Below are 20,577 nucleotides of genomic sequence, written 5' to 3'. Positions count from 1 at the left end.
TGAAACACATTCTGGAATTTCAGGTAGCAAAATAATATGCCCAGAATTAAAATGTAAACTAGAAAATTTCTGAAGAAATTCAAAAGGTGCCTTCCAAAGCATGCGTGTCGGTGGGAACCTAGCGTTCTAATGATGCCAGTGTTCTGACTGTCTGTGCCAACCGAAGATCCGTCCTACTTTGTAGCAATACGTATACACACCAACATAACATTGGTGTGTGTGTCTTACTCCGCAGATTTGTTATTGATACATAACAAATGTATTTATTTGTTATGTACATTCCACATAGTCTGTGGAAGTTTTCTTTCATTTGTTTTATTTTGTCAAAGATTATAGTAAGCTTAATTTAATGTATTTTATAACTGGCTTTTCTGCTCCATTACTTCATATATTAGTTTACATGACAGGTGGCTTGTAAACACATTAATAAACGTCTTTAGTTTGCTATCTGCAATATTGTTACAATATTGAATACTCTAAAGAGCAAAGTCCTATTGTCCAATGAATTTCAGTGAAAAAGCAATTTGAACAACTCATTCTAGTTCAGGAACCATAAGACCCGACCTGAAAGCTGTTTGAAGCATGTGTGAGGTCCATTTGTCTTCTTTGATAGTATCAAGATTCATATCAGTACCTCAATCACAGTAAAAGCACGGATGAAGGAGAGAGATGTGTGCTGCCCTCTCAAATTTTTGAGGATGGAATGAAAATGAATGACATGAGTCTGAGTTTTCCCTTTGACATCAGAACTCTCTGAAGCACTTTGATGGAAAACCCTGAGCCCTTGAGTCATTTTGAGAAGATTTTATGGAAGCAGACCGTCGGCACAATGTTATAAATAAATATCAGGCCAATAGAGCAATGTTTGTAGGTGTGAGAGCAAGTTAAAAATCTTAAGCTGTTAAAAATCCAGTGTGTCTCCCACTCTAGCAGGGCAGATATTCCACTTCCTTAGTTTCTTTAGTTTTAGGAAAAAATCAAACTTTGTTGAGCCTGGAGACAAGTTGTGAAAAAACATAAATAGTATTGGGATACTGTCTTCACTTCTCAACAAAGCACAGATGTCTCTACAAACTGAAAGTGGAATGCAGTTTTAAGATGAAGCAATGATGGCACAGCAAATCCTCAAAAAAGTGGATTTTCAGGATTTTAAAGACCAGACTCCATTGACTTGAATTGGGATTTTGAGCAGAGTTTGTTGTTGTTTTTTTCACCTATTTCATCGCAATAGTAACTCAAAACACTGACAGAATTCATAGCACCCGTCTCTAGATTGAGCCACACCTTTTGATATAAATATTGTTGGTGTAATATTTGGTGTAAGTCAGTGACTTCTGATATTTTGCCTGCAGTTAGTGCTTCGGTGTTTTTGGGCAAAGTTTTTCTCTTATTATGTCGCCATTGTAAGTCAAATGGCAACAGAATTATTACACTTCATTACACATAATTTCATTTATTAATTACTTTGTTTTGATTTATTTTAATGTGCAGGTTAGTAGGTTTGCTACCAACATTTCATCTAAATTTCATCTCAATAGAAATGTTAGAAATATATTTACTGAGGGAAAACATTGACATTTTCAAAACAGATCTTGCCAACTGTAGATTAATATGATTTTATCGTAACTTTTACAGGATAACATATAAATAAAACCTGAGGCAAAACTTCTACATTCTTAAGGACTAACTTGTGACTATTACTGTTCTGACAAGCATCATCACATCAAATCAAATTTTATTTGTGCAGCACATTTTGTAATTGCCTTTATGTGGCTCTACAGATTCAGGTCAAAGTCCATCACTGATGTCTAGTTTCTAGCTGTAATAACTGAAGCTGTGCATTGACTCTAGATTGTTCCTCTTTAGGTTCAAATATAAGAACTTTGGTTTTGTTTCTGTTCAGCTGGAGAAAGTTTTGGCACATCCACACATTTATCTGTTCTAAGCATCTGTTCAGTGATTGGATGGGGTCAAAGGTCACCTGGTGACATTGTAATATAGAGCTGTGTATCATCCACATACTTATGGTAGCTAATATTATTTCCTGTTATAACCTGAACATATAGATATTGAATAAGAGAGGTCCTAGGATTGAACATTGGGGTACACCACATGACTTCTATCCGCTTCGATGAGAAGTATCCTGTTCAAACAAAGAAATCCCTGTTCTTTAAGATTTGAACTAGTTGTGACGGACTGGAGAGTCCTACCCTTCTCTCCAGTCGTTCCAATAATATGTCATGATCAGCAGTGTCAAAAGCCGCACTGAGGTCCAACATAACCAGCACTGTGGTTCTTCCACCATCTGTCATGTGATTCATGCCACTGTCTACCTTTTTATGTAAGCACTATTAAAAGACAGGCATCAGACATACCTATTAAAAACAGTGAAAGTATTCCTTTAAAGCAGGGGTCTCAAACTCCAGGCCTCGAGGGCTGCAGTCCTGCAGTTTTTAGATGTGCCACAGGTACAAAACACTGGAATGAAATGACTTAATTACCTCCTGCTTGTGTAGATCAGTTCTCCCAGCCTTGCTAATGACCTAATTATTCTATTCAGGTGTGGTGCAGCAGAGGCACATCTAAAAGTTGCAGGACTGCGGCCCTCGAGGACTGAAGTTTGAGACCCCTGCTTTAAAGCGTGTGTATAGAGTCAGATAGTATCTTCAGCTATTTACTGTTAAGGTTTCTTTATGAAGTTTTAGAGGTGCAAAGATAAACATTTTCTTTCTTTCTTTCTTTTTGGCCATGAGACAAACGTGCTTTTTTTCTATGGGAAATGACTCGACATTGCAACAAAACGTCGCCACTGACATAATTCTGATTAATATCTACTCATCAGAAAAGCTTTCATTTATAGCTTAGCTAGACTCGCCATCTAGTGTTAGAATTGCAGAATGCAACCCTGTGATGCGGCCCTCTGATTGGCTTCAACATTTTCAGCTGATCTTAATAACTGCAGAGTTGGCTGATTACCGTACTTATTGTCAGGTGTGTCAGCTGTGATGTTTCACTGACTGGCTGCACTGCAAGTGGATACTTTGTCTGGCTTTCAGCAAGGTACAGAAATTCTTTCTCTTTGTTCATATTACTGTTTTTTTTTTTTTAGTTTATATCTTGTATTAGTGTCAGACCTCTGAGGAGGGTTTTATTTCGGAGTGTGAAGTTTTCATCTTCAATCATACCGCATTCTCACAGAAAAACACTATTTTAGGGAATTTTTTCATATACTATTGTAAGTTCATGTTTATCTTTGCAGCAACATTTGTCTGTACAAAATGAACCAAACAATATACGTATATCTTTGTCTGGTATGGAAGATGGATTTCAGGGCTTTTATGTTGAATTATTTAACTTTAAACAGGTAAACTTAATGTCTAACAAATTAAAATATTTTGGTGAAGCTAAAAGTTCTAACTTATGAAGTCAGTTTATGTATGCTAAATGGGCTGGTATAAACCTCACTCAAGCTTGGTTGTTTTAAAATGTTTTTTTCTCTCCCAGGAGTATTCTTCTTTGCTTTGAGACCTTGTTGGGTATGTAATGATGCTCTATATCAGGGGTCTCAAACTCCAGTCCTCGAGGGCCGCAGTCCTGCAGCTTTTAGCTGTGCCTCAGCTGCACCACACCTGAACAGAATAATTAGGTCATTAAGGCTCTGGAGAACTGATCTACACAAGGAGGAGGTAATTAAGTCATTTCATTCCAGTGTTTTGTACCTGTGGCACATCTAAGGACTGCAGCCCTCGAGGCCTGGAGTTTCAGACACCTGCTCTATATGATGAATGATGGAATTTATTTTTAATTTGCTAGAACAGTGTTGCACAACTAACTCCACTTTCCTAATTCTGTAGTCTGAATATGGCAGCGATTAACAGACCACTTCCAGCTCATTGTGAACCTGATGGAAGGAACCCCAGCAGTGGTGTGGCATCATTGGCACAGCAGGATCCAGGTCCACAAAGTGCTGCTCAGGATCTGGGATTTCCCCCACATGCCCAACATCCCATCTTTGCCCATCCTGTCTTCTACATTCCTGCACCACTTCTACCCCCTTTACTTCAATACCAGTGGCTGATACCCTTCTCCTATAACCCCTCTACTCACTTCCCAAGCATGGGTGAGTAATGAGTTCTTGTTTTAGCAAGTGTGTGTGGTTTAGAAGTTAGATTTAATCTCAGATTTACATAAATGATCCTAACCCATAAATTTCAAAAAGCTGAAAAAAAACCAAACTTTTTTAATCTTCTAGGCTATGGTATGATTGCACCACCTCCCCCACTACTCCAACCCCCTTACATGGAGGCTCCAGGATATATTCTCCCTCATGTTCAACCAGTTGACTACAGGCGCTTGCACCACCCACAGTTACACACTCAAGATGCATCCCATCAGAACCCTAATCAGATGCGAAGAATTCGCCCAAATCATTTTATCCCTGTAAGAAAAACTGTGAATTCTGAAGTTCAAACTGAGCCTGCACAAAGAGGCATGCATGGGTATGACATGGGCTCAGATTCTTGGAGGGAAAGTCGTTCAAATTCTCCATGCTCCCCAGCCTTGCGTTCCCCCAAGCAAGCCTTAACTGAGGTGGTAGTCTGCAAGTTGCCCAGCAGAGAAGAAAAAGACTTGCAAGTGAATGAGCCCGTCGCAAGTACCACTGTCATAACAGACTTTCACAGACAACCTGTTTCATCAACTGCTGTTGAATCATCTGGAAGCACAAGGCAAGACACACAAATTAATACTGACCAAGAGCCTATCCCTGACTTGCTTTCTAAAGATGGGGATTTCAATATGAGGATAAGGTCTCCAGATGGTTTACTTCCAGTGTCTAGCTCATCTCAGAAAGACAATGCTGTCCTTAAAGAAAGGCGCATCTCTGTTCCTGACATGTTGATGAACCGTGGCGGTGGAACACCACAAACAGCGCTGCTGAAAACGACAGATGTGGAGCTGTCCTATACTGATATTTGGATGACATCTCAGCATGATGTTGAGCTCAACAAACCTTTATACCACAATTCCAGAGAAACAAACATTGGTTCTGTTAAAGGACTTGGCACTGGTATTGATGAAGGTATGACAAGTCCAAAAGTTAGTGAAGTGCTCTTCAGAAGCCTTCGACTCCCTTATTCTACAATGGACGCATTCCTGGAGTCTAGTACACATGAGGAGCCTGTAGAAGTAAGCTTTTCAGAAAGACATTCATTAACCTTCATAGATGATGTGCAAAATTTCTCCTCCAACAACTCTGAAACTGAGGTGCAAGAAAATTACAATAGGACATATCTACATAAGATCTCAGATGTTGCACCTCATATGTCTGCTAGTAGCTGTCAGGTGAAGAGAAAATCCAATGAATCCATTTGGTCTGTGGAGTTTCTGCCTGCCTATGTCCCTACTAGAGAGTGGCTGTTACAAAATGGCATGTTGGAGCAAAGTTATGGCAAAGTTAATGAAGAGACAGAGGAAGCTGAAAATGTTGGACTCTTCAACCAAAATGACAACCTTATGAATGAAGAAAAGAGAGGGCACAGCTTATTGACCTGTGTCTCTGTTCAAGTACCAGAAAACTGCCTTTGTTCCAGTATTCAAGAAGAGGAGCATAGTCCTGTGAGAGAGACAGGAACAGAAATGAAAGGGGATGTATCTGGATCTATAAAACCAGAACAAAGTCAAAACTTGCTTCACTCAAAAAAGAATGTCTCGTCTCCTTCCTCAGCTCTTCCAAGAAAAGCCGCATCTACTCCGACTGAAAGGGATGTGGCTGAAAATAGGTCTTCTGAACCTGAGGATGGTCAAAGCCCAAACCAGAACACCCTGATTAATGAGCTGCAGCAGAAAAGCCTTTCATCCTCTGAAGAAATATCCCTCGATTCTGCAGCAGAGGAAATTTCCTCATCAGCCATCCAGCTGATTTCCCAGAATGCAGTGGACATCAAAGATGATGAAGTTCAGATTATAGTTCAAAATGTAGCTGAAGTGTCTCTATCAAAGGGAACTTTGGTGGACTGTGGTGTCCAATGTGATGAATTCCATGAGCAACTTTGTTTATGTGGGGAGCTGAAGAATACTGAAACAAACGGAAGAGATCATTTTAAATCTTCAGGTAGTGCTTTTCTTATTTAGTAATGAAAGTTTACTTTGACTTATCCATAATATATTGATTACTGAAACTTGAGTGTTATCTTGTAGATATAAAAAAGGCAATTGATGGCAGAACTGGACAGCAGAGAAAGAAGAATGGGCAATGGAGGGGGACAGGTCAAGGTAATGCAACCTCATTTGGTTCCATCAGGTGTAATATGTTCCTCAATCTTACAAATATCAGTCATAGCACAGTTGTTCAATCAAAAATACTTATGTTGTAACTCTTACTGTTGGGTGTATTCAGTCATTGTAGATGATTCTTTGAAGAAGAGCTATGTTTGTACAGCAGGACTGCACTCTTAGTTCACTCTCATTAGGTGGATTCTCAGTGTTCATTATGTTCATGTTATGAAGCTTAATCTCCAGGAAAGCCAGAGCACAACCAGCTTTCTTTATCAACTTGTTCAACATTAAATTTTTTTAAGTGGATTATGTCCCTTTAAATGGACAGAAGGTTTTGCTCCCTGATTCTTTTGAACAGTTTTTTATCCCACAGAGCGACAGTTTAACCACCAGGAAGCTCATAGTGGATACTCTAGAGGAGGGAAAACAAAAGGTGAGGATCTTGTTTTCCTCTGTATTGTTTGACATGGAGTTGTTTCTTGACGTCTGTATTTGACAGCGAGGACTTGTTTAATATTTTGCTTTTGCAGGTGGAAGAAAACCACGGTATTAACTGACCAGCCTCAAGACAATAGTTGGTTTTTAAAACAATTTGTTCAAACTTAAAATGAAACATGTTTTTGTACCTTTCTACTGAGTGTGTTTTGCTGTATGTTAAGTAAATAAAGTTGAAATGAAGAATTCTTTGCATCATTGTCACCAGAACCTTCTTTATCAGGTTGTTGAGTTTTTTTTTTTTTAGGTCCTTGGCTCTGATGCTGCTGAAACAGATGAGATGATGTTCTTAACAGACTTATAGAAGATTTGCAGCATCTTGCTGCAAACCTTGAAAGATCTTAGCTTCCCCGATGAGTTCAGGTTGCTCTGTCCCTTATTATACATGGCTTCGCTGTTGCATTTCCAGTCTGTCTAGATGAACACTGAGATATTTATATTCCACAACCTCCACTTCTCCCATGATGGAAATAGGGTTTTATCCAACTCTGCTGCCTGCTTTGTCTGCAGGACATTGGGTTTGTTGAGGCAGGTATATAATGGTGTGTGAGCTACATTGACAGAATAAAGCAGTAAAGAGATTTGTAGGACATAGATGTGCAACTTGATGTGGATCAAAGCACAAGGTTTTGCATGTCTGCCTTAAAGTAAAAATCTCCAATAAATGGATATTTAGAGGTTGACAGCTTATGTTATTGGCTTGGAAAATTCTTTTTAGCAACACAATTCATAAATATTTGGGTACAATTTTTGTTTTCAAATAAAGTCCTAGTTATGATCTAACTAAAAATAAAACCAAGGTGTGGTAAGCCAAATACTTTCTTACCATATTGTCAAAGGATTTTAACTTGTTTCCACCTGTATCAACTGTCTGTGCTGATGAGTTATATTTCTGCCATTCAGAATGCAGTTGGGGGTCTGCACAAAAACAGTGTATGGGGCTGTAAATTGCCCTGGGCCACACTTTGGACATCTCTGCTGTTCAGTAGACTACTGACATTTGAAGTCCATTTTTTGGTTGGTCTTATATGATGCATTTTAACTGCATACTGATCATATCTGGAGTTTGCCATACTGTATATCAAATCATCATTACAGTTACTTGAGGTCTATATTGTTGCATCTTAATGTACTTAATATTGATTAATTATCCTACAGACAATTTATTTCTCAGTACCAAGATTTTTCAATCATTATGCCTGGATTTTATTGAAGGATGTAAGGACATAAGCTTCAAATCAGTTTGTGTTTTTAGGTACAAGTCTTTGGATCCCAGCCAGGAACAAAGACTTGTATGTCAACAGCAAAGGAAAGGGTCAAGGAGACATGAGAAGAGGATCTTTGGGCCAGTACACGTTTTATAAAAGTTACATACTGCAGCATTTTTAGACGCAGGTACTTTTACTCAAGTAAAAATCTTGAGTGGTACATTTACTTTTACTAGAGTACATTTTTGTCTGTTTATTTGTAATTTTGCTTGTATACAGTGATTGAGCACTTTCTTTATCACTATTAGTACGTATATCTGTACAGCAGGGAGAGCTGCCGAACACAGTTTGAAGAGGTGCAACTATTATCTGGAAGACTTAAAAAAATAAAATTACAAACTCCTATAAATCAAATCAAATTTTATTTGTATAGCACATTTCAGCAGCATTTCAAAGTGCTTTACATCATATCAAACACAGAAACACAAAGTCATCAAGTGGGGGGTTCTTGCTTTTGCATCCATAAAAGGTTTACAGGTTACACTCCTACTGTGTTATATGGAACGAAATACCTATTGATATTTTTATTCCCACTCACTCTCACAATCACGTAGTTTTAAACAATGTAAACAGCCTTTCAACGGGCTTCCAGCACCTCTTTCACGGAATTTCGAGCAAGGACTCCACCGTCCCTCACGGATTTTTGTGCAATTCTATAGTATAAGAATTTTCTCATCAGCTTCACACAGCACAAATAATTTTGCACCAAAAATACTTTCATACTAAATGTCAAAATGTATTAGTTGATGTGGTGTGATTGGCTGATTTGCGTTGTAACAATGTTTCATTCATCAAAACATGTATATTCAGCATCTCAATATCCAAGATATCAGATCTGTAATATCAGTAGAAGTTATCTTCACAACCTTTAAAGATAAGTTAGAATAACCAGGAAAGTAAAGAAAAATGCTCCATTAAGAATTAGACATACAAGTCTAAATTACAGATTATATTTGATAATCAACCATTAAAACACGCTTTACTGTTTTTTACAAAGTATAATGATGAACCAGTTTATGTTTGTTAGTCACCTTTGTAGGATAAACAAGCATTACCAGTGTCTAACCATCTGTCTTTACATTTTCAAGACAAACCAGATTGATCAAAAGAAAATTATTTTTCTTTTCTTGCTTAATCTTCAGTTACACACTCCAGCAGAAGTTGTTCATAAGCTGACAGAGGATCAGGCTATTGAGGAAGAAAGGTGGGGCAAGGGAAAGAAGATTGGTGCCCTGATGGACATCAGAATATACTGAGGTTATCAAGAAACAAAATAAAGCTTTCAAATTATTAAAAAAGATATCACAACTTCCAGAATCTGAATGAATACAAGAAATTGCAAGCAAATGTAAGAAGAATTATTAAAAATGCAAAAACAGATTGTTGGAGGAGTTTTTGTAATTCAGTAGGGAGGGAGACAGATATTTCTAAGGTGTGGGCAACAATTAAAAGGATGAATGAGATTAAAAGAGTGACTGGATATCCAATATTAAATGATGGAGAAATAACAGCAACTACTGACAGAGAAAAGGCAAAAATGTTGGTAAATAATTTTGTTAAAATTCATAGTTCTGAAAATATTAGTGAAGGGAAAATAGGAAGAGAAAAGACCATTTTAGAGAACAAGGAATTATTACAGCAAATGGGACATACAAATGATCCATTCTATGTTGTTTACAATAACAGAACTGAATAGGGCACTTAAAAAATATAAGTTGTAAAAGTTGTATTCATAAGGGAAATAATTATAAAGGGTTGACTGTTTTTGATAAGAAACTAACTTAGGAAAATCATATAGAACATATTATGGAGAAAAGTAAAAAGGTTCTTAATATTATGAGGTGTTTAGCAGGTTGACATGGGGTGCAAGTTTTCAATCACTTAAAAATGTTTGTGTCTCTAATTCGGTCAAGGATAGATTATGGGAGTGTGGTGTATGGTTCAGCGGCTAAAACTAGATTAAAAAATTAGATGTTATTCAAGCTAGAGCATTGAAAATTTGTTTAGGGGCAATTAAATCGACTCCAGTATGTGCTTTACAAGTAGAATCAGGAGAAATGCCATTATGTATCAGAAGACAACAGATAATGGTTAATTATTGGATACATTTAAAAGGACATACTGAAGATCATCCAGTTAAGAAAGTATTAGAAAATTGTTGGGAAAGAGGAAAGGAACAAATGATAGTTTTGGGTGGGTTGAGGATGACAGAGCAAAAACATTTTATGTATATAACAAAGAATTTAGTCCAACAGTATTGTGGCCTTTGAGACCTACATGGACATGGAAATATATTAATATAGACAGATCATTATCAAATATTAAGGAAAGAAATATAAGAGATATCTGCCAAGAATTTTATAATCAAATACAGAATAAATATAATGATTATTTGCAAATTTATACTGATGGTTCGAAAAAACCCAAAAATGAAGCGACTGGTATAGCAGTAGTGATTTCTGAATTAAAGATTAATATTTCAAAAAGAACATCTAATTATCTCAGTATATATGCAGTAGAATTATGTGCTATATTATTAGCTTTAGAATGGGTGGAGGATACTAATATAAATAAAATAATAGTTTTTGTAGTGATTCATTATCTGCATTGTTAAATATTGGAAAAGGAAGTACAAATAATCATCAAAATATATTATATGAGATTATGGCTGTTCATCATAGAATTTGTGAACAAAATAAAAATCTAATATTATTTTGGACTCCTGCTCATGTGGGTATTTTGGGTAATGAAAGAGCAGATAGGTTGGCTAAGGAGGCTATTAAAAAAGAAGATATTGATATGCCAATAAAGTTATCTAAATCTGAAGGCAAAAGCATAGTTTGGAGAGAAAGTAAGAAGATATGGAAAATTAGGTGGGACAATGAAATAAATGGAAGGCATTTATACAGGATACAAAATACAGTTGATGTAGTAAAAATTAGAGGAATAAACAGGAGAGAGGAGATAATTATAAATAGAATAAGAACCGGTCACAGTTTTTTAAATGCAACTCTTTTTAAGATGGGAAAACATCTTACTGGTTATGTAGTTGCTGTGATGCTGTAGAAACGATGGAACATGTTTTTATTAGTTGTAGAAAATATGTAAATCAAAGAAGATTATTAAAAACGGAATTAAGTTTTAATAGGGAATTGAAATTTGAGAATGTGGTTCATCAGTTTAATAGTATTGAGGGGAAAAAGAAGATTTTTCATTTTAAAAGAAATACTGGGATCATTATGAGAATTTGAGGTATAGATATTAGGATCCAATAGATGGCAGTAGTGCAACAATAATGGATGCAAGCTGCCGTCAAAATCTAAAGAAGAAGAAGAAGCTAACAGAAGAGGAAGAGGAGGCAACAATACAACAAAGGCAGTTTCTTTGTGAAACATTGTTTTATTTGTAGAGACAAAGACCAATTTTCTTCTGTAACTTGCTGAGGTAAGAATGTTTCCTGGTTCCTGTAGAGAAGCGCTTAGAAACACCAAGAATTTCGTGTCTCCAATTAGCTTAGCGATGCTATGGCAGCTTCAGATGACCTTTCTTGATTTATCAGTTCTCAGTTATCGTTTTTCTGACAAAGTCAAGTTGTGCTGTTGTTATTTTTTCTATGGGAATCTACGTCACCTTCGCTTACATGCCAGTATAATGTTCTTCTGGTGTTGGTAGCGATGACCTGCTGACGCCATTAAAGCTGTGGTCAGCTGATCAGATCCAGAGTCCCCAGATAGACCGAGTCTGCTCAGTGTCCTCAGTGGAAGTAGCTGCAATGATTAAGAAACTTTTCTACCAGCAGATTGAACTATTAACGATCCCCGTGGAAGTGACAAAATTCCCAAATTGGGATTTCAACCCTCCCTCCGTAGGTCCAGATATTCGTCATGGAGGAGACCAGCAGGGAGGCTGTAGCGACTGCAGTGCAGCGTGTGGCCGGCATGCTGCAGAGGTCCGACCAGCTGGATAAAGTGGAGCAGTACCGAAGGAGAGAAGCCCGGAAGAAGGCTTCGGTTGAGGCCAGACTTAAGGTACTTCACCACATCAAACCAGCAGCACTGTAACTGAATTGGAAATGTGTGAACAGTCTATTCTAATATACAATATATCGAGTCAAGCACTCAATCCATCCCTTTCTAACATCATCAGTGGATGCTGAGGCACATAAAGCCAAAACTGACAGCATTCTAGCTTATAACCTCCAAACATCATGTTTTTTTGTTGTTTTTTTCCAGATTAGCTCAGGGACAGTTTGTAGAGAGGCTCTTGTTACCAAAAAAAAAACTTTTTTGACCTGCAATCCTGATCTCAGCCAGATTTAAAAAAAATATTAGGGATGACATAAAGGGGAGCGCGAAACAGCAGTGTCTGGCCTCACACTTGCAATTCAAAATTTCCCATAAACAAGCTATAGAAAGCTACCTTAAAATAATAATCGTTGCTAAATGTTTAAAAGGGCAGTAATATGTAAAATAGACTTTTCTGAGCTTATATAACGTTATTATGTTATTCCCTTATCAAAAACATACCTGTAGTGTTGCTTTGATTCTGTCTTACATGTTTGAGAAATCTTTGATTTGTTTCTTTCAATTAAGAAATATTTCTAATATTAGACAAATGGTCTCCAGAGTTTACTTAGAGAAAATCATGCATGTTTTTGTGTCATCTCGTCTGGATTACTGTAATGCCTGGATAAAACCTCAATTTTATGGTTGCAGTCAATACAGAACGCAGCAGCCAGATTTCTCACCAAATCCAGTAAATTCTGTCATATTTGTCCTGTTCTATATTCACTACATTGTCTCCCAGTTGATTTTAGAATTTGTTTTAAAGTACTTGTGCTGACATATAGAGCATTACATAGCCACTCCTGATTATCTTTGTCAGTTTGTAACTAAATATTCTGCTGCTTGTGGTCTTCGTTCTCTAAGTCTGAATCTCCTGGTTGTTCCACGAACACTGTTAAAAACTAAAGGGGACCGAACCATTCAGTCGGTGGCCCCGCAGTTGGCCCTTGCAGCTCCGTTTTTCTGACTCTGTCGAGGTTTTTAAAAAGCAACTAAAACATTTCTATTTTCCCAGTTTTTTATCTCTTGATTTTATTGTGTTTCTTATCTTGGTTTTATGTTTTGTATTGTTTCAAGGTTGATTTTTATTGTACAGCGCTTTGTGATTTCATTTCTGTGAAAAGTACTTGATAAATAAACTTTACTTACTTGAGAAATCTTTGAATCTCCCATGGAAACCATTCCAGGGTGTCTGAACACTTGCTCTCACCAAGCGCTGCCTTTTCCACACAGCTTCTCCTCAGAGCTGCAGTCTCCAGCTTTGCTTCCACCTCACAGATCAGCCCTCTCCTGTGATTTCCCCCACTCAGTTCCTTCAGACTAGCGCCATTAGCAGACACCCAATGGAACTGTGCATCTGCTGAGCACATCATACAAAGTACTTCTCTGCCCAAATGAATGCTGTAATGAAAAAACCTTGTGGTGACATGCAGAGAATAGTGGAAAAACCAGGAGCTTCTTTCAGTTGGAGCCATTGTGCTGTGAATTGCGATAAGCTTGGATGAGCATTTTGTGATGATTATTTGAGACATCTTCCCCCGTACACTGGTGGTGGAGGTTGGAGAAAAGATGGAAGGCTGAAGGAGCCGGGAGCATAGAGGTGGTGAAGAGGTGGAGATGTGTAGAGCACGGCTGGAAAGCAGATGGTGCCATTGATGAAGGTCCGTATAAACAGATTACTGAACGATGACTGGCTATGACAAAGTATGGAACAATGTCAATAGGCTGCGGCGGATGAACGTGACATGGTGATTGGGTGATATAGTTGGGGCTGAAGAGTCTTCCACTCTGAATTTATGCCTAGGCTTCATTTCAACCTGAGATTCACACAGAGAAAAACAGCAATTAAAAAGTTTTGTTGACATAAATGAATTAAAGTTCTTTGGTTCTCAGATCCCAGCAGAAGGCACTGTGCTGTGAATTGTGATAAGCTTGGATGAGCATTTTGCAATGTTGATTTGAGATGTCTTCCCTCGAAAAGTGAGTTCCAAGGCAGAGAGGCGGTGAAAAGGGAAGGAGAAGGATGATTAACTAAGGAAGTAGACGTGCTGAAGTGAGATCTTACAGGCTAAAAATAACAGGCATGGTACAGTTGGGGGTAGATAACGGCAACAGTAGGGTGTTAGTCAGAAGGCTGACTGTTAAGGAGTATGTGCGGGAACCTGAGGTGATGATATATGATGTGATACTTGATGAATTTCCTTAAGTAAATATTCCATAATGCATAAACATCATGGGTGTCAATAATGGTAAACAGGACTGTAATACTTTGCCTTACTTAAAAATTTTAGTCATTTGAAGGTAAACAAGAAACAACAACTCTGTTGTTCTTTTTTAGATTTTTTCATTCAGTGCACAGATTCATTAATTAAATTAGGACATTATTGAAAAGTCCATTTATTTCAGGAACTTTTCAATAATGCACTGTTGAAACAGGGATATCAAGATTTTTACCTACCAAGTGAAACACATTGTTATAGATAATTACACTCGCATAGATGTTTGAAAGCCTTTATTTCTGTTCTTTAAGATTCTTCTGTGCTTACAGGTCATAATTACATGACATTTAAAATTAGAACCCATCCATCCATCCATCCATCTTCTTCCGCTTATCCGAGGTCGGGTCGCGGGGGTAGCAGCTTCAGAAGGGAGGCCCAGACTTCCCTCTCCCCGGCCACTTCTTCCAGCTCTTCCGGGGGAATCCCGAGGCGTTCCCAGGCCAGCCGAGAGACATAGTCTCTCCAGCGTGTCCTGGGTCTTCCCCGGGGCCTCCTCCCGGTGGGACGTGCCCGGAACACCTCACCAGGGAGGCGTCCAGGAGGCATCCTGACCAGATGCCCAAGCCACCTCAACTGGCTCCTCTCGATGTGAAGGAGCAGCGGCTCTACTCTGAGTCCCTCCCGGATGACTGAGCTTCTCACCCTATTTCTAAGGGAGAGCCCAGCCACCCTACGAAGAAAACCCATTTCGGCCGCTTGTATCCGCAATCTCGTTCTTTCGGTCATGACCCAAAGCTCATGACCATAGATGAGGGTGGGAACGTAGATCGACCGGTAAATCGAGAGCTTCGCTTTTTGGCTCAGCTCTCTCTTCACCACGACGGACCGGTACAGCGCCCGCTTGACAGCAGACGCTGCGCCAATCCGCCTGTCGATCTCCCGCTCCCCTCTTCCCCCATTCGTGAACAAGATCCCGAGATACTTAAACTCCTCCACTTGGGGCAGGACACCCCCCCTGACCCGGAGAAGGCACTCTACCCTTTTCCGGCTCAAGACCATGGCCTCGGATTTGGAGGCACTGATCCCCATCCCGGCCGCTTCACACTCGGCTGCGAACCGCTCCAGCGAGAGCTGCAGATCACGATCTGATGAAGCCAAAAGGACCACATCGTCTGCGAAAAGCAGAGATGAGATCCTAAGGCCACCAAATTCCGCTTCCCCCCCCTGAGACGCCGGATGGTGGACCAGAATCGCCTCGAAGCCGTACGGAAGTCTTTCTCCATGGCCTCTCCAAACTCCTCCCACGCCCGAGTTTTTGCCTCAGCAACCGCCCGAGCCGCATGCCGCTTCGCCCGCCGGTACCCATCAGCTGCTTCCGGAGTCCCACAGGCCAAAAAGGCCCGATAGCACTCCTTCTTCAGCCTGACGGCATCCCTCACCGAAGGTGTCCACCAGCGGGTTCGAGGGTTGCCGCCGCGACAGGCACCGACAACCTTGCGGCCACAGCTCCGATCGGCCGCCTCGACAATGGAGGCACGGAACATGGTCCACTCAGACTCCATGTCCCCCACCTCCCCCGGGTCGTGTTCGAAGTTTTGCCGGAGATGGGAGTTAAAGCTCCGTCTCTCAGGGGATTCCGCCAGACGTTCCCAGCAGACCCTCACAACACGTTTGGGCCTGCCAGGTCTGACCGGCTTTCGCCCCCACCACCGGAGCCAACTCACCACCAGGTAGTGGTCAGTGGACAGCTCCGCACCTCTTTTCACCCGAGTGTCCAAGACATACGGCCGCAGATCCGATGAAACGATGACAAAGTCGATCATCGAACTGCGGCCTAGGGTGTCCTGGTGCCAAGTGCACATATGGACAAAATTAGAACCACATATGGTTAATATATACTCATCCTTTAAAACACAAAACTTTGTTTTCTTTTCTTCGTTTATTCTGTGATTTTATTTTTTAATTCTCTTTTTCCTTTCATTAATGTAATACACCACACCATGTGTTTCCTACTTTGATATTAAATAAATAAAAATAAAAAAAATGAATAAAAACTAAAACCAATAAAAAAGCACATTTTTAAAACACCCTAATTAAGAGTTTGGGTGTGCGTACCCACCCGAATGACTCAACTGCTTGTTGAGAAAAACCAACAGCTGACAAACATTTGATTAACTTTAGGTGTAAATTTACGTCAAATTCTTGTAAATAATAAGTTCTATCAATTTTGTTTTTTCCTTAAGTAGCTAAAATATACTAGTGCTAGTTTGGAAACTAAATCTGTAGTTAATTCTTATATTTGGAAATGTTGTTACTACTTTGGAAACTTTTATTACTAAGAAATTAGGAACACACCAAACTAATTTGGTGTAGGGTTGATAGAGATGTTTTTTGTCAAATGTCCAGTGTGATGATGTGAAGATCTTAAAATGATATATTTGACCACTTTTTGAATTTGTTGGATCTAATTCAGCTAACTTGTCTTATGTATAAGTTTTAAGACATTATCAGAAATTATTCTGTCAATGTCTTTGCAAGAAATGAACAACGTATATTTTTCAAAGAATCAAGTCGGAATGTGCTAAGAATCAAAATCAAATCAAATTTTATTTTTATAGCGCATTTAAGCAACAAGGCATTTCAAAGTACTTTACAACATAAAAAACACAAAACTACAAAGTCATAGAACAAACCACTTGATGCCACCCACAACCTTTTCTAGGAGTTTTTGTAATGTAAAAGGCTGTGACAAACAACAAATGCCTTTGAGAAATTAGCGGAAAGGGAAAGTCAGCATTGTTTTTTTTTTTGTTTGTTTGGGGGTTTTTTTATTATCAAAGCTTCAGTTATGCCATTTAAAACCTTCAAAACAACAGTAACACCACTGAAGTTCTAGCAAAATTATGACTGAAATGGAGGCAAGATAAAGATCTGCGGAATTAGGGCTGTATTAGCAATAGGAGAACCTATTGTGTTTGGAGGCAGATGTTTATTTCTCAACATAAAAGGAAAACAGTGTCATTCCTCATTTTGTTGAGCCTGATAAGTAATTTTTTTGTCAGTATTCATATACATGTTAATGGTAGTAATCTTGCCGAGTCTCTGTTAAGTTATACCCCCTCCTATACAGGTTTACTTAAGCTTAAACACTAGCAGATGGCAGCTGTGAGAAATACAGGAACCTCTTTTAATCGGATTTTTGGTTTAATCTGCTGTGTTTTGGCAGGTTTGACTCACCCTTAAACAGTTCCAATAACTAGTTCTGTTTTCTGTGATGGTTTTCAGGCAGCAATCCAGTCTCAGCTGGATGGTGTTCGCACAGGATTGACTCAACTGCATACCGCCCTGCTGGATGTCAAAGATATCCAGAGCTCTCTGGCTAATGTGAGCAAAGACTGGAGGCAGAGCATCAACACTATTGAGAACCTAAAAGATGTGAAGGATGCTGTTGTTCAGCACAGTCAGCTAGCTGCTGCCGTGGAAAACCTGAAAAACATTTTCTCTGGTAAGTTTTGTCATATTAAATCTAAAATATGAGTGTTTTGGATCTGGTTAATGTTCTGTATGCTGTTCTATTGTTCTGGGTTCAGTTCCAGAGATAGTGCTGGAGACCCAGCAGCTGACTGAGCAGGGGGAGCTGCTGCAGGCTCACAGGAAGCTGATGGAGTTGGAGTGCTCTCGCGATGACCTTATGTATGAGCAGTATCGTATGGACAGCAAGAACACCAGTGACATGAACCTCATCTCTATCTACTTTGAAGATGTAAGCGTAGCTAAGTGGAATTATAAGATGTTGCTAGCTTTAGTAAGCATCCTGCTTCACTCTCAAAAGCAATACAAACCTCCACAAATCTTCATAGTAAGGAGGGATCAATACACACCTTGATATGTCATGAAGTCAAGGATGCACATGAAATGATTCACAACTTTGGTATCAAGAAACAGAACTGAGATCTTAACAATGTTTCACTCACTACAGAGTTTATGCAGCTAAGATTCGATGATGTAAATATTTTAAATGTTAATTAAAATAAAGATGACAAAGGGATTTGAGACTCAGTAAAAACTGTGAAATATCTCGGAAGTGTAACGGAATAGAAACAAAAGACAGCAGCTGTACAGTCTGTGGGTACAGGGAGAGTTCCTGAATGATCATCCAGTGTCTATCTGAACTAAACTCAATTGGATGCAGATAGAGCATGTTGAGGGAGGCACTCAATAACTTTCTGCATTAAGCACAGAAGGCATTTGTTCAGTCTGCTTGATGGGTCCAAAAACAGGTGTTCTTCAATACAACAGCCATTGTGAAAAGAAGCTGCCCTTCAGCAGATGGGTTTTAGTTAACATGTCACACTTTCATGCAGTAAAACTCCTTTTCCTCCTAAAACTCAGTAGGTTAATGCAGTGTATTTTTGTTTTTAAACCAGTATCTACAGTACATTCCTTGTTGTTCAGTCCATCATTACTGGAGACCCAACAATGCTTAAAGACCATGCAACCTAGATGAGATGGAATGATTTGCCGTGGAAGAATAGGCTCATACACTGCAAGAAATATTTGCCAACCTAGTGAAGAACTACTACAGAGAGAAGCTGTTGTCAGCTGTCAGAGAGACCACATTACCATTAAATCTCAGGAGGGTTAAGCAGTTCAAATGGTTTTGATGTTGTCTCTATGTGAAGAAAAATTTTTTATTGTTGCATTATTGTTGATAAAACCAGTTTGGGTGTTCTGATGGCTTTAACATTTCCAGATATAAAAACTCTATAAGTGTTAACTCTATAAATGTTTTCCAATTTTTCTGCAAGGTACAAAGACTATCAGATGAGCTTGCTAAGCAGTTGTGGATGGTACTGCAGAGGTCCATGGTAACCGTTCGTCGCGACCCTACCATGTTGGTGTCTGTGGTCCGTATCATTGAGCGAGAGGAGAAGCTTGACCGGCGGATGGTTGACCGGAAGAAACAGACTGGCTTCATTCCACCTGGGCGACCCAAACACTGGAAGGACAAGATGTTTCAGGTCAGAGGAGCTTAAATGGATTTACTCATGAATGCTTCTCAAAGCCTTCAAGTTAAGAATATTACTGAAACGGTAGGCTCAGAGAACTACTTCTAGGTCCAAATACTTCCAAGTCCCTTACTGGAATGCAGTGCTTTAGGCAGACATGGATTACTTTTGGACATTTCGTAATTATAAATCTGGACAAACAAAACTCAACTGTGGAGATCCACAAGGGTCCTTTCTTGGACCACTTTAACATCTCTTTTATTCCCGTTGTTGAGATCTCTTACCATATGTAAGCCGGTGACAGTTTTGTCAATGTATGACCCTAGTTCTGAACTGATAGTCAAAAATATGAGGATCGCACAGTCTCAATGGGGTTGAGAACCAGAGCATGCAAGAAACCTGGTGTAGTTTGGGCATAGAATCTAAACCTCTACAACTACAAACACTTTAACTCAGATACAAAGTCAAAATGTGTATGAGTTTGTGAAACTTTGAATGGTGGAAATCAAAATGAGTCTTAGTCTTTCTATTCCACCTTTTTCTTCTTCCTTGCATACACCATCCTTTTTTGCTCAATCTGACCTTCTCCTCCTCATCAGGTGTTGGAGGGTACTGTGAGCACACGCATCGAGGGCACCCAGGCAGTGACCAGAGAGGCTGATAAAATGTGGCTTGTTCGTCTGCTGGAAATAACCAGGAAATACGTTCTGGACGACCTTATTGTTGTTAAAAATCTCATGGTGCAGTGCTTCCCCCCACACTACAACACCTTCAACAGGTGACGCATTTGGAATTCTTACTTCTTTGTAACACTATGCACAATATAGTCTTTTCATTTAGAAGCAATAGATTTTTTTAAAGCTCTAAGTCAGAAAATCTAAATTAAACAAAAACAACTTATGAAATAACCCTGAATGGTAATATATTGTTCAATTTCTGGATGTTTTTATGGTCTAGATTTTTCAGCCTCTATCACAACGCTGTGTCCACTCGTGTGAAAGAGCTGGCCTGGGAGGATCTGGAAGCTAATGAAATTGTGTCACTGCTGACATGGGTTCTCAACACTTATAAGAGGTTAGTTTGTTACTCAACACCTTTGGTTACGATACATGTTTGAAAAAATCAAAAACATTTGAGGTTCTGGTCGGACACTGTAAAGATGGTAGGTTGGTAGAAAGGCTCTCGAGAACTGGATAAATTATTACAGAATTATTCCCATTCAGCTTAGTAATATTGCATTACAAAA

General features: G+C 39.1%; 2 protein-coding genes across 4 annotated transcripts in view; both read left to right on the top strand.

The window, feature by feature from the left end:
• Positions 1–2,968: 2,968 nt before the first annotated feature.
• Positions 2,969–6,963, top strand: LOC114146013 (uncharacterized). Its single transcript, XM_028019741.1, has 7 exons — positions 2,969–3,060; positions 3,505–3,536; positions 3,855–4,120; positions 4,253–6,112; positions 6,199–6,273; positions 6,650–6,709; positions 6,807–6,963. The coding sequence occupies exons 3-7, from the start codon at positions 3,862–3,864 to the stop codon at positions 6,827–6,829; spliced, it is 2,277 nt and encodes a 758-aa protein (XP_027875542.1). The 5' UTR covers positions 2,969–3,060; positions 3,505–3,536; positions 3,855–3,861; the 3' UTR covers positions 6,830–6,963.
• A 4,380-nt stretch (positions 6,964–11,343) lies between these two features.
• Positions 11,344–20,577, top strand: part of exoc3 (exocyst complex component 3) — a 34,893-nt gene continuing 25,659 nt past the window's right edge. Inside the window, exons 1-7 of one of the 3 annotated variants that reach the window (XM_028020856.1) lie at positions 11,344–11,483; positions 11,909–12,067; positions 17,608–17,827; positions 17,913–18,085; positions 19,131–19,343; positions 19,931–20,109; positions 20,289–20,405. In XM_028020856.1, coding sequence (XP_027876657.1) covers positions 11,924–12,067; positions 17,608–17,827; positions 17,913–18,085; positions 19,131–19,343; positions 19,931–20,109; positions 20,289–20,405 — 1,046 coding nt within the window. In that variant the 5' untranslated portion in view covers positions 11,344–11,483; positions 11,909–11,923. The remainder of the gene's footprint in view (positions 11,484–11,908; positions 12,068–17,607; positions 17,828–17,912; positions 18,086–19,130; positions 19,344–19,930; positions 20,110–20,288; positions 20,406–20,577) is intronic. The other 2 variants (XM_028020854.1, XM_028020855.1) reach the window with 2 other exon arrangements.

The sequence above is a fragment of the Xiphophorus couchianus genome, chromosome 6 (assembly GCF_001444195.1).
Source record: "Xiphophorus couchianus chromosome 6, X_couchianus-1.0, whole genome shotgun sequence".
In the NCBI taxonomy this organism is placed as follows: Eukaryota; Metazoa; Chordata; class Actinopteri; order Cyprinodontiformes; family Poeciliidae; genus Xiphophorus; species Xiphophorus couchianus.
This window is presented reverse-complemented; position numbering and strand designations above follow the sequence as displayed.

What these genes read in the sequence shown, in the direction of transcription:
- LOC114146013 (XM_028019741.1), top strand. Translation starts at nt 3,862, where the DNA reads ATGGCAGCGATTAACAGACCACTTCCAGCTCATTGTGAACCTGATGGA. An exon ending in TACTCACTTCCCAAGCATGG is followed by an intron (nt 4,121 to 4,252) that starts GTGAGTAATGAG and finishes TTAATCTTCTAG; the next exon opens with GCTATGGTATGATTGCACCA. An exon ending in TAGAGGAGGGAAAACAAAAG is followed by an intron (nt 6,710 to 6,806) that starts GTGAGGATCTTG and finishes TTGCTTTTGCAG; the next exon opens with GTGGAAGAAAACCACGGTAT.